Source organism: Mytilus galloprovincialis, chromosome 13 (genome assembly GCF_965363235.1).
Source record: "Mytilus galloprovincialis chromosome 13, xbMytGall1.hap1.1, whole genome shotgun sequence".
NCBI classification, from domain to species: domain Eukaryota; kingdom Metazoa; phylum Mollusca; class Bivalvia; order Mytilida; family Mytilidae; genus Mytilus; species Mytilus galloprovincialis.
Window position 1 is genome coordinate 7,522,199 of NC_134850.1, and position 16,091 is coordinate 7,538,289.

The window sequence follows — 16,091 nt, forward strand, 5'->3', positions numbered from 1 at the left end:
AGGATATAGATTTGTTTAGTTCCATGTCAATTTAAATATTTTATTAGTTATTATAAACTATATGAAGATTTCAGTTGTACAATTAATGAAATTAAAAAAATAATTAAGTTAATTTGATAACTTCTAAGCGGGAAACTCTACAAAAGTTTCAAGAAATTTCATGAAATATGGTAAAAAGAATTCAGATGAGTTGCGAACATGACAAACAACTAAACAATGTTTTTGTAGGAATCACTTACAATAAAAAAAAAAAAGGTGTAATTGTATAACCAAGAAAAATATCCTGAACAAACTGAAATAAACAAAATAGTAATCTAACACATATACAAAGTTTCAAGAAATTTAATCAGTAATATGGTAGGATATTACAGCACACACAACTATATAGAAATATTGAAAAAAAAAAAAACTTCAAAGTCCAAAGAGTCTATTGTAGAATTTGTGCAAACTGGAATCCTTACTGTGACAGTCCTGACTTTGTGATGCAACACTTTTGAAAGTTTCATTTTAAGAGAATCCATATTTGTTCAAGCAGGAGCAGCAACTGTTACACATAGGCGGATCCAGGGGGGGGCCCTGGGGGGCCCGGGCCCCCCCTTTCGTGAGAAAATTTTGGTTGATTATATAGGGAATCATTGAAGCATGACTGGAGTGGGCCCCCTCTTAGGTCAGTCAGAGGGCCCCCCCTTAGGAAAAGTTCTGGATCCGCCACTGTTACATATGATTTTTAACAACTTAACAAACATGAACTAGATTTAGCTACCTGTATTTACCTATTTGTTTCATTAGTTTGATTGTTTTGATAAGCATGCACTTTTGTTGTGATAACTACTTGCCCCTATTCCTTGAACGCCAACATAATTTTACAGGTAAATTGTCGGTAGAACAAAGGATGTTGGCATTCAAGGAATAAACCCAATTGATTACTTGAAAGTGTCACGCAATTTAACAAATATATGAGTTTTAAATTTAAACTTCATTTGAAAATCACCAGAAAAATCAGGCTAGTAATTAACAATGCAAATTAAATGTCTTGCTGTCTTTCATAAAAGTACATGTATACATGAAGAGCCTGCTTATTTATTTTGTGGTGATCAAAATCCCTTAAGTGTACACCGATGGTATGCAGGGTTGTCAAATAAAAATGATTAAATACTGCTTCATAGATTATAACAATAAGCTTCTTAGGTCAATGTACAGTAAATGGGCTATGTCACAGATTTGCTTAAAAGTTGAACTATTACAATAAAAAAAATATTGCTTTATGGAGTTCAATTAATTTTGCTACTCAAGTCAACCTTCTCTTCACAATGAACTTTTAATTCTACATGTAGCTACATTTTGTACCAGAACTCTGTTTTGAGAAAATTTTAATAAGATACTGTTGTACTAGTACTATAGATGATTTTTACAGGCATGAATGCAATTTTACAAGCCTGGGCTGCTGGTCTGTGGTTAAGCATGAAGACTGCAAGTGTTTATATTTAGCTTTATGAAAAATATACAAATATGTCAGATAGCAAACATAAACAAATATGTTGTAGACTGTACTTTGACCTATAATCATGATAATGGTTTACTTTTTAAGTTTTAATACATTTTATTGTGACTTGGATGGAGAATTGTCTCATTAGCAATCATACCACATCGTCTTATCATGCTTATATCTAGCAACAAACCACAACCACTATAGGCTTTATATACATGTGGAGGCTTTTGTCTTGGAAAACTATAGCTATATTTATACAACAGATATATCAAAATGTGGATGAGTTAATACAATAACTAAGAAAATTTGGATAAACATGTTTGTTTGAGCTAAACCCTCCTCTAACCTGGGACAATAGGTTGTGGTATTAAAATAGTCAATCCAACATTATACCCCCTCACCATAATTCATGAAACCAGTCCAGTATATTCCACAGATACAGATACTCTCACCTCTGACTCTTAAACAGGACTCATGAAGTATGTTTAATCTGAATATCTGAAGTTGTTCCAAAACCCATTTCAATTAAGATGAAAATCTCATCAATTCGTATTCTTTCAAAATTTGTGCCATGGCATATTACAAGTACTGACTACCGGTATATAGCTATATATTTAAAATATAATTCGAAGATTTGATTTAAATTCTTTAAAACAGACAAAATATAGACTATGTTCACTGTAAGAAACTCTGAACATAATTATGTTATCATCTTCTTTGAGATTGTGTAAGAAATAAAAAACTTGCTCAGACTCAGAGCTTTCGAGTTGCACATGTATTTCTCTGATTGTTTGACAGAATTGCAAGATCTTGATGGATGCATTATATTAGAGACCTGAATGTATAACTGTTGACCATGATGTCTGTATGATGTTTCAAAGCATGCAATGACTGTTAAACTTCATCAGAAGTCCTTTATAGCACAGAACACTACAAATATGACCAAGTCTTTTAGTAACTTTTTAGGACAATATGATGACAAGTAACTTATGGAAGTTTAAAAAGCATGTAGACTGAATTCAAAAAAGCTATTCATGTACATGTTTATAAATGTACAGGTAAGCAAGGGGAGGGTTGGGATCCAGCTAACATGTTTAACCCCGCCACATTATTTATGTACAAATGTATGTGCCTGTCCCAAGTCAGGAGCCTGTAATTCAGTGGTTGTCGTTTGTTTATGAGTTACATATTTGTTTTTGGCTCATGTTTTTATATAAATAAGGCCGTTAGTTTTCTTGTTTGAATTATTTTACATTGTCATATCTGGGCCTTTTATAGCTGAGTATCCAGTATGGGCTTTGCTCATTGTTGAAGGCCATTATTTAGTGACCTATAGTTGTTAATTTCTGTGTCATTTGGTCTCTTGTGGACAGTTGTCTCATTGGCAATCATAACATATCTTCTTTTTTTTTTTTTTTTTTTTTTATATATGTTGAATTAAATCAGAATAATAATATCATGATTAAAATATAAATCAAGTTTAATATATAAGTTGATCATGTTGATACAGTGTGAGCATGTTCGGTCCATAAAGGTCCCATTAAATCAATCTTGCTAGCAATTATTAGTTACTAATTACAAAATTAGTACAAGTTAAATAACAAGATTTAAATCTTGTATTATCTCATGTACTTATTTGCTATTTACAAACCGGTTGAGTTCGATGTGATATTATCTACATTAATTATTATGTTACTGTCACGGTAATATTTTTAACTATTTTCAAAGTGTTGACCTAGTTTTAACCAAAACAAAAATATGAAATTTCCGCATTTTCAAATTTTTATTACAATCACAATGGCATTTTCGTGTGGGAAAATCGTGTGGAAGAATATATGGGAAAGTGTGTTCTCACCTAATTAAACATTCTAATGATGCACATTTAAAATCTTCTTACTGTAATCAAATTTGAACATTTTATCTCTTAAATATATCCGGAAGAAAGATGTCTTATTGACTCACAATATAATTTTGACAAGGTGCGACATGGGTCAACTAGACGTTTGCATTGTCGTCAAATATTCGAGAAAAATCAAACACTTGAAGGACGGAGACATTTCAATGTGTATTGCAGTTCGCGAGGCTCCTTATGGGAAATTTATTTCATCCAGAGACAGACATATCACATGTGTATATATGTCTTTGATATCACTGCAGGGGCGGATCGAGGAATATGGAAAAAAGGGGGGGGGGGCGAAGTTTGCAAAGTTGGCCGAGCGTAGTGATGAGAACAAATTTTGGACCTTTTTTTTTTTGGCTTCAAAACATATAATAAGTGTAAAATGCACTTTTAAACGGTTCCTAACGTGGGGCATGTATATTTTATAGTTAAAGGTTGGACTTTTTTGATGCCGTATTCTCCCCATTAATTGTCTATTATGAAATGATTGGATGGATCCAAGCTATGTACTAATATATTTGATGTGGGACTTGTCTGAAAAAATGGACATGGAAAATTAAGATTAAATATTTTTATTGAGCCAAAAGTGCCTTTTAGAGGCGGATTTAGAGGGGACAGGGGGCTAAGTCCGTCTTTTGTGGGGAAAATGTTGTTGATTATTTAGGGGATCACTAAAGCATGACTGGAGCGGCGAGGGACGTATGTGCTTTTTCATAGAATATTTGTGCCGTATTTAATGGACATTTGCGCTTCAATCATGGGACATATATATATGCGCTTTTTGAATATCGAGAGAAACTCCCACACCCAGAAGCGTCCTTCATAATTTTTGACTGACTGCAGCGATGCCTGTTCATCAATATAACGCCGAATGTTTATGTAATAAACCAACTGTTGTTCAATGATAAAACTGCATCGTGACATACATAAAAATTCTTTTTTTGATGCAGGCATCCTTGTCAGTCAAAAATTACATTTTCCCGTTACCTTTCTTTTTAACTTTAAACTACCTATACAGAGGCGGATTTAGAGGGGGCCAGGGATCACTGAAGCGTGACTGGAGCGGGCCCCCTCTTAGCGCAGTCAGTGGGCCCCCACTTATGAAAATTTCTAGATCCGCCAGTGCTATGATATACATGTTTAAGACTAACGACAAATATAAGTCGATAAATATAAGAAGATATGAATGTAGTATGACCCCCTAATATGAGTGCCAATGAGACAGCTCTCCATCCAAGTCAGAATTTGTAACCATTATAGGTCAAAGTACGGTCTTTAAAACGGAACCTTGGCTCACACCAAACTTCAAGCAGAATTTATTTTCGTAACTCATTAATATAACAAGAAGACGACTATAAGTGATCATAAGTAAAAAGCGCAAATGTCTGGTCAATCTACTACACGGGTGTATCACATTTAAAGCGCAAATGACTATAGTGGTTGGAGCGCAAACGGCGTATCGTGTTACAGGTTAAAAAAAAAGCGCCAACGTCATGTGCCCGCGACTGGAGCGCCCCCCCCCCCCCCCCCTCATAGGCAGTCAGTGTGGGGCCCTCCCTTTATGAAAATATCGGATCTGCCACTGCCTTTTGTTAGGGAAATCTGATTTCGAACTATTTTTCAAATAATTTGATATAAAGGATTAAGATTTAGATTATGTCGTGAGAATACTTTTTGACAACAATGGTCATCAATGTAACATACGTGTTAGCATACAAACTGTACATAGAGTGAATAATGTCAATTAAGACTTAATTTAATCTACTTTGATAATTCATTGTTTGGATACAACTTGTTTATTTAACCATTTGTCTGTTGTCTTTTTTTTTAATTTGTGCAACGTTTCTATGGTCATGTGTTACAAAACGGAGTCATTTTGCAAAGAAAAGGAATTAAAGTCAATGAACAGTAAATGGACTATGTGACAGATTTGGGTAAAATTTTGCATATAGCTTGGGATCGTTGAATTATATATGAAAATCGAACAAAAACAATACATTTATCTTTCTTATTTTTTTTTTTTTTTTAAATATTACTGATTAAATCTTTTCAGAGTAGGTGAAAATTTGTATAGGAAACAAACAAAATCGACAAAAAAGTTCATAGTTTTACCTTAAAATCAACAAATTCTTTAAAAAAAAAACCCTACATAGTTTACTTTTATAAATTGTGGCATGAATGGAGAGTTGTCTCATTGGCACTCATACCTCATCCTTCCATACACCAAATATACTAGACCTATTGTTTATAGAATCTGAGACATGGGCTTGACCACCAAAACTGTTGTTCACTGATCCATGAAATGAGGTCAAGATCACGTGAAAACTGTCTGAAGGGCAAGGTACACACATACCAAAAATAGTTATGCTTTTTGTCGAGCCTTCGACTCTTGCTAAAAATGCGAGACATATAGCGATCATACATTTCGTCGTCGGCGTTGTCTTCGTATGCGGCGGCGGCGTCCACAAATATTCACTCTGTGGTTAAAGTTTTTGAAAGGCCGAGTATGTCCGGCCCATTCTGGCCTCAAATTTAAGGTTCATCTGAAGAAAGATTTGTACACTTTTAAACAGTGTCTACTTTGGTCGATTCAATCAGTTTATGTGAAATATTTGAACTGATTTGGTCATTTTTGACGCTCATATTCAAGCTTAACAATGAAAAAATATCAATTATGCCATAATATGTCACTTTTCAGATAGTTTTTGTCAAAAATTAAAGTGGCTGCATCCTTGTTCACCCTCAACCTTCATATATGTTATGTATTATCATCAAATACAACTTACATTTAAGTATCAAGAATAAACACGAATGGATCACTTCTATTTAAGACGAAAACCGTCTGAAATTTAACACACATGCTGAAATTGTGAAGATTTCAGTTATTTAGCATCATGCAATTACCCGATATTTGTGCATTTTATTGTGAAAAACAGCCCATATTTATGAAGCAGAAGTAATTCTGCTTTCCAATATCGGATAGCTAAAAGTTTACATTATATCAAATTTATAAAACAAATATATTTTGGTGCCAAAATGGGCTGAGAAAATGGGCTCTTCCTTTGCATAACTTTCTTAAACTATCCTAACAGAAGCTTGTTTATGATCATAAGATAGTATCCAGAAGTAAATTAAAAAACAAATCCTGTTTATCTGTATTGACTTAGTTTTATTCTGCCAGAAAACATTACATTCACTCCGTGGTTACAGTTTTTTAAAATGTAAATAACTTTCTTAAACTATCCTGGAATTGTACCAAACTTGGACAGAAGCTTGCTTATGATCAAAAGCTAGTATCTAGAAGGAAATTTTGTTAAAATTTTGTACCTGTTTTTCTGTATTAATTTTACTTATAGATGGACTTAGTTTTTCTTCCTGTTGACACTGTTTAACATTACTTATAGTCTGCCATGAATTAAAGTTTTTCCAACATTTATTACATAAACTATAATATCATCGATTTTGACCAAACTTTGACAGAATCTTCCTACAATCAAAAAAAAGTATCAAGAGGAATATGTTTAGGCAGTTAAGCTGACTTATGCGAACCCTGGATTTGGGTTCCCCCCCTGGGAATTTTTGAAAAAGTGCCATTGCTCTGATCTGGTAGGTCTGGTAGATTCTTTATAACTTATTAGACATTTTTTTCACACTTTTTGTTATGAAAATCAATAAATATAAGGAAGATTTATACCTTAAATGATCGTCGATTTACCCAAAACAATTGATGTTCCCCATTTGAAAAAGTGCTAATTAAAAAGTTAAGCATAGCTTTTTATCGTCTGTGCTTTTGATGAAGATGTAAGTGAACTATTGTAAGAATAATTTCATCGCCGAAAATTTTTGCAATGAATGCATTAAAATTTGCCAAATGGCGAATGAATATTATTTTGCGGCTATTTTTAATCAGTGAATGGATTCCATCCTAATAAAGGTAAATATTTAAAAGCACTGAGTAACTTCCTCACTGTATAAGTCTTGAATTTGTAAGAATACTTGATCTGTCTGTATCTGTATGTATACGTTGAAGACACCAATTCTGGCTTTTACTCAACGGGAGAGAGAGACACATATTGGCGGTGTTGGAGAGCAGCCTTGAAGCTCTCAACTGTATCTGCGCATACAATGCGGTCTTCCAGTTGGTTCCAGTGTAGTATGCTCTTGACAAAGACAGTTAAGAGTTCTTATATGGATCGGTGTTGCTAGGAATAGTTTCTAGTGCCTTAGAATTATTCTTCACTGAATTTGTCACTATACAAAATTGTCAAATGTTTTAGGTTTGATTTTTCTCTTAGGTTTCATTATTATATGTGACAGTATGTGCATAATCGCAGATATTGAATATTAAAAAAAAAATAATTGGACATAACTTTTGAAAGTGGCAGAATTTGATAGTGAAAACTTTAGGGTACAAACATTATTCAGTACTTGAGAAATAGCCAAGATAAATATTTTCACCAATTTTTCCACAATATTCGTTTTAACTTCTGCCAAGTTTGCCATATCCAGAAATCAACGCCACTTTGCTTATTTGAATATTATACTAAAGAAATCGGATACGGGTCACGGAAATTACATTAAAATGATAGGGAATTTTGAAAAAATGTCTGTTTTAATTTTAATTTAAGTGATAGACAGGTTGCCGGGGCAGAAAATGAATATACACCATTTAAACGAAACATAATGACTGTTGTTTTTAAAAATACAGGTTCCTAAGCTATTTTAAAAATCGAAGCGAGAGGCTTTTAACATTGCAGTGTAAAATACAGGCTTAAATGGCTGAAACGTCAAATTTGCAAACTGCGTGTTGAAAATTGGCTCAGGGAGCTACCATTTGATTTTTATGGAGGGGGGGGGGGGGGGGGCTAGGATGAAAAATTTTGTCCGGCATTTTTTTTTAGTTGTAATCTCTGTCCTGCCTTTTTATTTTTCACTCTATTCGGTCCTGCCTTTTTTTTTTTTTTATCCTGACTTTTTTTTACATAAATTGTCATCCTGACTTTTTTTTTTGCAAGTGTCTCATCCTGCCTTTTTTTTTTACTCAAAACTCCTGTCCTGCCTATTTTTTTCAAATTTCATCCTAGCCCCCACCCCCATAAAAATCAAATGGTAGCTCCTTTACAAGGTCATTACGAAAACAGGTTGCCGGGGTGAAATATGAAACTTGAATTTCCAAAGAATAAGCAAGTCCAAACCTTGTATGTGTAGTCGTTGAACTCTAGGTTCCCACGTAAAATTAAAATGTCACTATTTCAAGAAGAATAAACTCACGAAAGCACGAAAAATTCACTAAATTCGCGTTCATTGTTTTGATTTTGACCGCCTGACAACTTTACGGAAATATCAAAGTGATTGTAAATAAGGACTCTGTGACGGGCAACTTATAATATCCGTGTTTTAAAGATTTTAATGATATCAAGCCTATCAAGCCAGTCCAGTTCAAAGTACTATCACGTGGTACAATTCTCATTTACATATTATGAATATTAATTAGCAAAACCACTACTAATTTCTGGCTATGCCTCTGCCTTTTTTACTTAACTGCTTACAGCGCCTTTGGTGCTTTGATTATTATTTTTTCCCCTCATTTTTGTTGAGCCTGCAATTAACAGCAAAAGTAGGCGAGACATTGGGTTCCGCGGAACCCTTACATTTTTTTCTCATAATAAGAGAGAAATTAACATTACAAAAAATATAATAAACTTTTATTTCAAGTAGTCACTGAACCATGAAAATAAGGTCAAGGACAATGGACATGTGACAGACTGAAACTTCGTAGCATATACAAAGTATGAAGCAACCAGATCTTCTGGGCCACCTGTTAAAATCAAGCTTTAAATAAATTATTTAACGCCGCTGCCGCATTACTATCAAATGTGTTGAGCTATTCCAGACAAAAGTCGCATCCTCGACAAATAATCGACGATTTATTGTCTACAACGCGATGTCTTGTTACGATTATTTCGACGTTTTTTGTGTATTTTTTCAACAAGTATACCACTTTGCTTGTTGTATACCGTACAAACGAAGTCGGTTAACCTATTGTTGTTTGAGGGGGGATAGGAGGAAATCCCGCACTTAACAAAACGAAATCCCGAGGTCCCGAATTTAAATAAAGTAAATCCCGACGTCCCGAAATCCGAAAAAAAGGATTCCCGGATCCCGAAAGGATAATTCCCGAAATCCCGAGCTTAAAAACACCCGATCCCGGAGTCCCGATTGTTTTACATCGTTAAATCGAAAATCTATGTATTAACAACATGTAGTTTTTTTTTTTTTAAATCTATGGAGTAAAAATTGGACTTTTAATGATTTAGAGACAAATTCAGTAAGAATATTTTTCGCCGATTTTATATGCATTCTATACAAAAACCACCTCTTTTGAAAGAATTCAATCAGTAATACTTAAGTTAAAAAAGAGATAAATGTTTTATATTTTCGATTTTCAAACACAGTTCAACGAACCAAAGTGTACACAAAATTTGAAGAAAATCTCTGACATATATAGCCACAAGCACTTGTCTCAGATTTTTCTTCATATAATTTTTATACCTTATTATAAATTAAGGTATATATGGGAAAACAAATATAAGACAAGTGCCTGTGACACATGAGGCGAACTACGTACAAGAGCCTCTAGTAATAGGAAAAAATGAAAAGAAGATTGCATTCCTTAACTTCACGTTCCGCAATCATCTTTTCCTATATCGTGACATCATCGTATTTGTACTTGCAGAAGCAACACGACAGATGCCACAAAAAGAAACAAGATCTGTCTACTCAGAATGCAAGGCATACGGATTACAATCCGGCGGCGACAGTGTTAACTATTTAAAAAAAAATCTTTATATCACAGAAGGTACCTTATATGCAGATGCCTTATGTTGCAAAGTTTTCGTCTGTCGTATATTCAGAATGTTTTGTTCTTGACCTCATCATTATGGTCCAATGACTCTCTGCACAATGACTGCTTTAAAAAAAATGTTGTTTGGTATATGTGTTCCGTTTCTAAGTTACTATATGCAATAGATCAACTATATAGGATGATTATCAGATTTATATGTCTGTCTGGCAGGATTCATATTTTATGGCTCAGTTGTCATGATTATGTTTGTATTTCAGATACCTTAAGCTTTAGGTTTTCAATTGATTTCACTGTGTATATGTTTTCTGACATGGTTCGTCTAACACGAACCTGATTTTTACGGTACATTGTTCAATGTTCAATTTTGTAATTAGTTCTTCTCATATACTGTGGATTCATTTATTTTTCTTGGGTATCAATTTTCGTGGATAGCTGAAAATTTGCACATTCGTGGATCCTGACATCAGGATAATTTCCTGAGACCAGGACCTAATGAATCCCGAGCACAGGATTATCACAGGATTTTCTACTACCTATTTATGGTCTGAATGGTCCCTGGATATCCCTGGATATATCCTTGTTCCAAAACCGTCCAATGTTTAACCCTATCTCAGGATCAGGATATCTAAAGATTTCCCTGTGATATTTCTCAAGATTATCCTGAGATATACTGGGGATATCTTGCACCATTTTCGCAAGGGCAGTATTTGATTTCGCTCTTTTGACAATCTCTGTATACAGTCGATTGAAAACATGGTTTTCGTTGAACACTTGAAATTGGGTTCACTTAAGTTATACACACGAAACCCATAAAAATTGGTATCTAACGAATAACAATGAATCCACAGCACCACAAGTAAAAGGTCTTCTATAGTTGGTGTATGGTGTGATTGTAAGATGTACATGCCTGTCTTGCAGAGTTCATAGGACTCCCTAAACATGTGAAATCAAATTCCTCCTTGGGGACTGTGTTTGGTTATAGAAACATAGCAATCTAAAATCTAATAAGTATGAAAGTTCAATGCAGAACAGGGTCTGGCTGTCCAAGATATATAAATGTTTAACCTTGTTAAAATAGGAACTTCCCTTTAATTAAATGATTGAGCTCTGTGCTTTCAACACTTTAAACTCTAGTAGCAACTCTTCAAAGTATCTGTTGCATTGCTAAATTTCTGCCTTTATCTGAACTACCTACTTTTCTAGTGGCAATCCTAATTTACTGCCCTTCAGCCAGGTCTATTCAATTTGCAGAACCTATAGTTCATTGGTTTACTTGTTAATTTGTTCTTTTTCAGAATGGGCATGCAATATTTGCTTCTTATATTTAGCCAACAGTTTAAGATTGGAGTTTAGCACACCTGACATATGTGGGGTTCAAACTCACAATCTCAGTGTTGACTGGCTAGTGATACAGTAGTTAAACTACTTACACCACTAGTCACAAAAGCTCCTCTGTTTTAATGAAACACAGACAAGTCAACAAAGTGCAAGGTGATAAAATTAGGCATACTTACATATACATTTTACAATCCTTGCATTAAACACATATAGGTGATCTATTGCTTATAGTTAAAGAAAAACAGACCAAAACAAAAAAAAACTCAACACTGAGAAATGAACCTTGAAAATGAGGTCAAAGTCAAATAATATGTGAAACTGACATGTACATCATAAAATATTTCCATACACCAAATATAGGTGACCTTTGCATATATTATTTAGAAAAAAGACCAAAACTCAAAAACTTAACTTTGACCACTGAACCATGAATATCAGGTCAAGGTCAGATGACATCTACCAGATGGACATGAACACATTACAATCATTCCATATACCAAAAATAATAGACCTATTGCTTATAGTATCTGATATATGGACCATGAAAACTTAACCTTGTTCACTGATCTATGAAAGGAGGTCAAGGTCAAATGAAAATTGTATGAAAATTGTCTGATGTGCATCAGGACATTACAAGTTAGGCACATACTAAATATAGTTACCCTATTACTAAGACAGAAATTAACATTTTCCAAAAAAATCTTAACCTTTTTTTCAAGAAGTCACTGACCCATGAAAATGAGGCCACGTGCAATGGACATATGACAGACAGAAACTGTGTAAACACAACGCATCTATACACAAAGTATGAAGCATCCAAGTCTTCTAACTTCTAAAATATAAAGGTTTTAAGAAGTTGAAATGAGACTACTCCATTCAGATATTTTGCATTATACAACTAAAACATGATTCACTTTGTTGTCCGTTTATTATTCATTTATATTTGATCTAGCATAAATTATATAAATTGAGGATTATTTACATTTTGGTAAGAGGCCATATATATCAATATTACAGTTAAAACAATCCTTAAATAATATTCACAACCTTTGAATGAGATATGTTTGGTGAAATATACTTCAAATATACAACAGGACTTATATACATATACATATATACAATTATAAATAAACTTTTAACATGTTAACTTAATTTCACATTTTTGTACAATTCATTAATTTTTTCATTCAACTACTTACAGTACCATGCAATCCTCACATAGGAAGAAAATCAATTAATAAATTGAATTATACTGCAATCAGCTATTTTACTATACAGATAAAGCTATACGTATAAACGTTAGCTTTATACGTCAATGACCTCAACTAACCTATAAGCCCCGCCTCCTTACCGGAACTACTGTATTTCATCAACAACGTCACGTCACGACCATGACAACGTAAAGTAACAATGGTCAAACTTTTATGAATTTAAACTTTTATGTCTTCAAATTGGTTATTTATATACCATATTTATCAAATGTTATTAATTAAGTTCATTTTCCCTTTCTAATCCCTTAATATGTCAATGTCTTACCGCCTGGACTACGCTCATAGGGAAATACCCCAAAATGGGACCCCAAGAGGGAAATTCAAAACACTTTTTTTAACAATATTTGTTACATATTTTTTTATTTTTATATTTTTTTTTATCGATTTCACTATAAAAACAATAAACGTATAGTGTCTTGAAATATGAAATTTATTTGTATTCGGCACGAAACAGGAAAATGCTCGGTAGAACCTCGCATTTTCCAGTTTCTAAGCCTCATACAAATAAATTTCATATTTCAAGACACTATACGTATATTGTCTAAGTATGTCCATAAACTCATCATAGAGACAAGGAATAACACTGTATATGCCAGACACATGTTTCGTCTTCAAAGACTCATCAGTTATGCTTGAATCAAAATGAGTAAAAAGGCCAAAAAAAAGTATGAAGTTGAAGACCATTGAGGACCAAAACCTCTGAAAAAATTCTTATCCCAGGCATAGATTACCTTAGCTGTATTTGGCACAACTTTTTGAAATTTTGGATCCTCAATGCTCTTCAACTTTGTACTTGTTTGACTTTGTAAATATTTTGATGTGAGCGTCACTGATGAGTCTTATGTAGACAAAACGCGCGTCTGGCGTACTAAATTATTATCCTGCTACCTTTGATAAATATTGCCAAAAACAGTTTAAGCAATGTAAGCATGTAAACATGTCAAAGAAATCATTTGTACCAAGTTCAAGATGATTATGTTAAGCTACCATAAACCAAATCTGTAATCTTTCTTAAACTAAAACTGACCATAAACCAAAACTATACCTTCTTCAACCAAACTGTAAACTTTACAATGAAATATTGAGGTCCAAACAGTGCAATCGAAATCCTAATTTATATAATCTTCAAAGTTCACAGAATAATGAACATGAGAACTTAGTTTTAGTTCATGCGACTACAAATTTATAAACCTACCCTTAAACAAAATTTTAACCTTATATATGGGACAGACATAAAGAGCCCTAATCAGGCAAGGGGTTAAAACAGCTAACAACTTTGGTTGAATGGGAAATGATAAGGAAGTGAAGTGCAAAAAAAGCCTTCAACTGTGAAATTTCCTTCAACATTCAGTCACAACATGCAAAATAAAATTGAAATCATTCAAAATCCTGTAAAGTTGTCATGGTACATAATATTCTCTTTTGCTTATTCTGGCAGTGATTGTTTAATTCTAAAAATTAGACAGCTGGAAACTAAACAAATATATACAATGTATATATATATCTTGCTTGTTCAACATTGAATCCATAAATGATGAACATGATTCAGTGTGAATCACTCTACAATCATAACAATCATAACAATCTTGTATACCATACAATTATTCTTAACAAGAAGTAAGATATGAGCAATAGTAACAAAGGGGTAGATGTTATATAACTTAATACTGATTCCATAATAGGAAGATAGGAATGTTGAACCCCACACAACCAACTCTGTCTGGTGATTGGAGAAATCTCTTGATAACTTTTGGTTTTAATGATTACAGAGTTAGCTTCCATTAATTGTTAATTTCTAGTGCATTTCAAACTCAAAGGCTTATTTAGAGGGGTCAGGTGGTTCCCCCCTTTTGTTGGAAACAAAAATGGTTGACTATATAGGAAATCACTGAAGCATGACTTGCATCGCCCCCTCTTATACAATCAGAGGGCCCCCATTTATGTCAATAAAATATCAAAACAAAATAAGTTCAAAAGGTTTTGAGCAAGTTTTCGACAAAACCATATTTTATGCATAGAATCAACCAAATGTGAAACCCAAATAAATAAATCAGTTGCCTTTGAGTACACATTATATATATACTATCAATTCGACACAACTTCAAACTTATTTGGTGACGAGAATTCTTCTTCCTTGTGTCAAAGCAATGAACTTATTAATTCCTGTTTCAGATAAAGTTCTATTTCTTGCATTGTCTTCAAATGGAATGTACGAAAAAAAAGTCTAAATCTAAATGCCTTATTATTCAGATAATACAAAAGATGCAATATAGTTCTGTGGTAAACTATTAGCCATCATCAAAATTCCGAACTTTTTCCGTGTTTTGCAATCTTTCATTCTTTCAGCGATACATCATGTTTGGTATATTCAGTTATGATGGTTACCTGAAAAAGATAACATATTAGATTTTAAATGAAAAATTAGACAGTCTTTAATAGTTGATCACTGTCTCATATAAAACAAAGAGTTTTTAATGAACTGAGAAAATATTTAATGGGTTTTCATGCACTGGCCATTTTCTGCAACTATATGAGACTTTGACAAATACTTGTATACATAATTAAGTATATTTTTTTTCATTGCTGATTGAAATTAATTATCAATCAATGATCAATAAGTTATATTTGTAGATCAATGCAATATACAAGATTTTGTTTGGAAAATAGAACAGAAACAGATAGGGTCAGTGTAGATTAAACTGGACAAAATTTAGAAGGTCCACCTCAGTTAGTGGGATTCATGTTCCTAAACCTGTAGCCCTATTAATATTATTTCAAAGACACCTTATTCAGGTTCCTAAACCTGTAGCCCTATTAATTTTATTTCAAAGACACCTTATTCATGTTCCTAAACCTGTAGCCCTATTAATATTATTTCAAAGACACCTTATTCATGTTCCTAAACCTGTAGTCCTATTAATATTATTTCAAAGACACCTTATTATGTTCCTTAACCTGTAGCCCTATTAATATCATTTCAAAGACACCTTATTCATGTTCCTAAACCTGTAGCCCTATTAATATTATTTCAAAGACACCTTATTCATGTTCCTAAACCTGTAGCCCTATTAATATTATTTCAAAGACACCTTATTCATGTTCCTAAAACTGTAGCCCTATTAATATTATTTCAAAGACACCTTATTCATGTTCCTAAACCTGTAGCCCTATTAATATTATTTCAAAGACACCTTATTCATTTTCCTAAACCTGTAGCCCTATTAATAT

At 33.2% G+C, this 16,091-nt stretch overlaps 1 protein-coding gene across 3 annotated transcripts in view; it reads right to left on the reverse strand.

Moving 5' to 3' along the window:
* Positions 1 to 14,953: 14,953 nt before the first annotated feature.
* LOC143057688 (voltage-gated potassium channel subunit beta-2-like) overlaps positions 14,954 to 16,091 on the reverse strand; it is a 68,489-nt gene continuing 67,351 nt past the window's right edge. For all 3 annotated transcript variants that reach the window (XM_076231047.1, XM_076231049.1, XM_076231045.1), the window contains one exon: positions 14,954 to 15,248. In XM_076231047.1, coding sequence (XP_076087162.1) covers positions 15,245 to 15,248 — 4 coding nt within the window. In that variant the 3' untranslated portion in view covers positions 14,954 to 15,244. The remainder of the gene's footprint in view (positions 15,249 to 16,091) is intronic.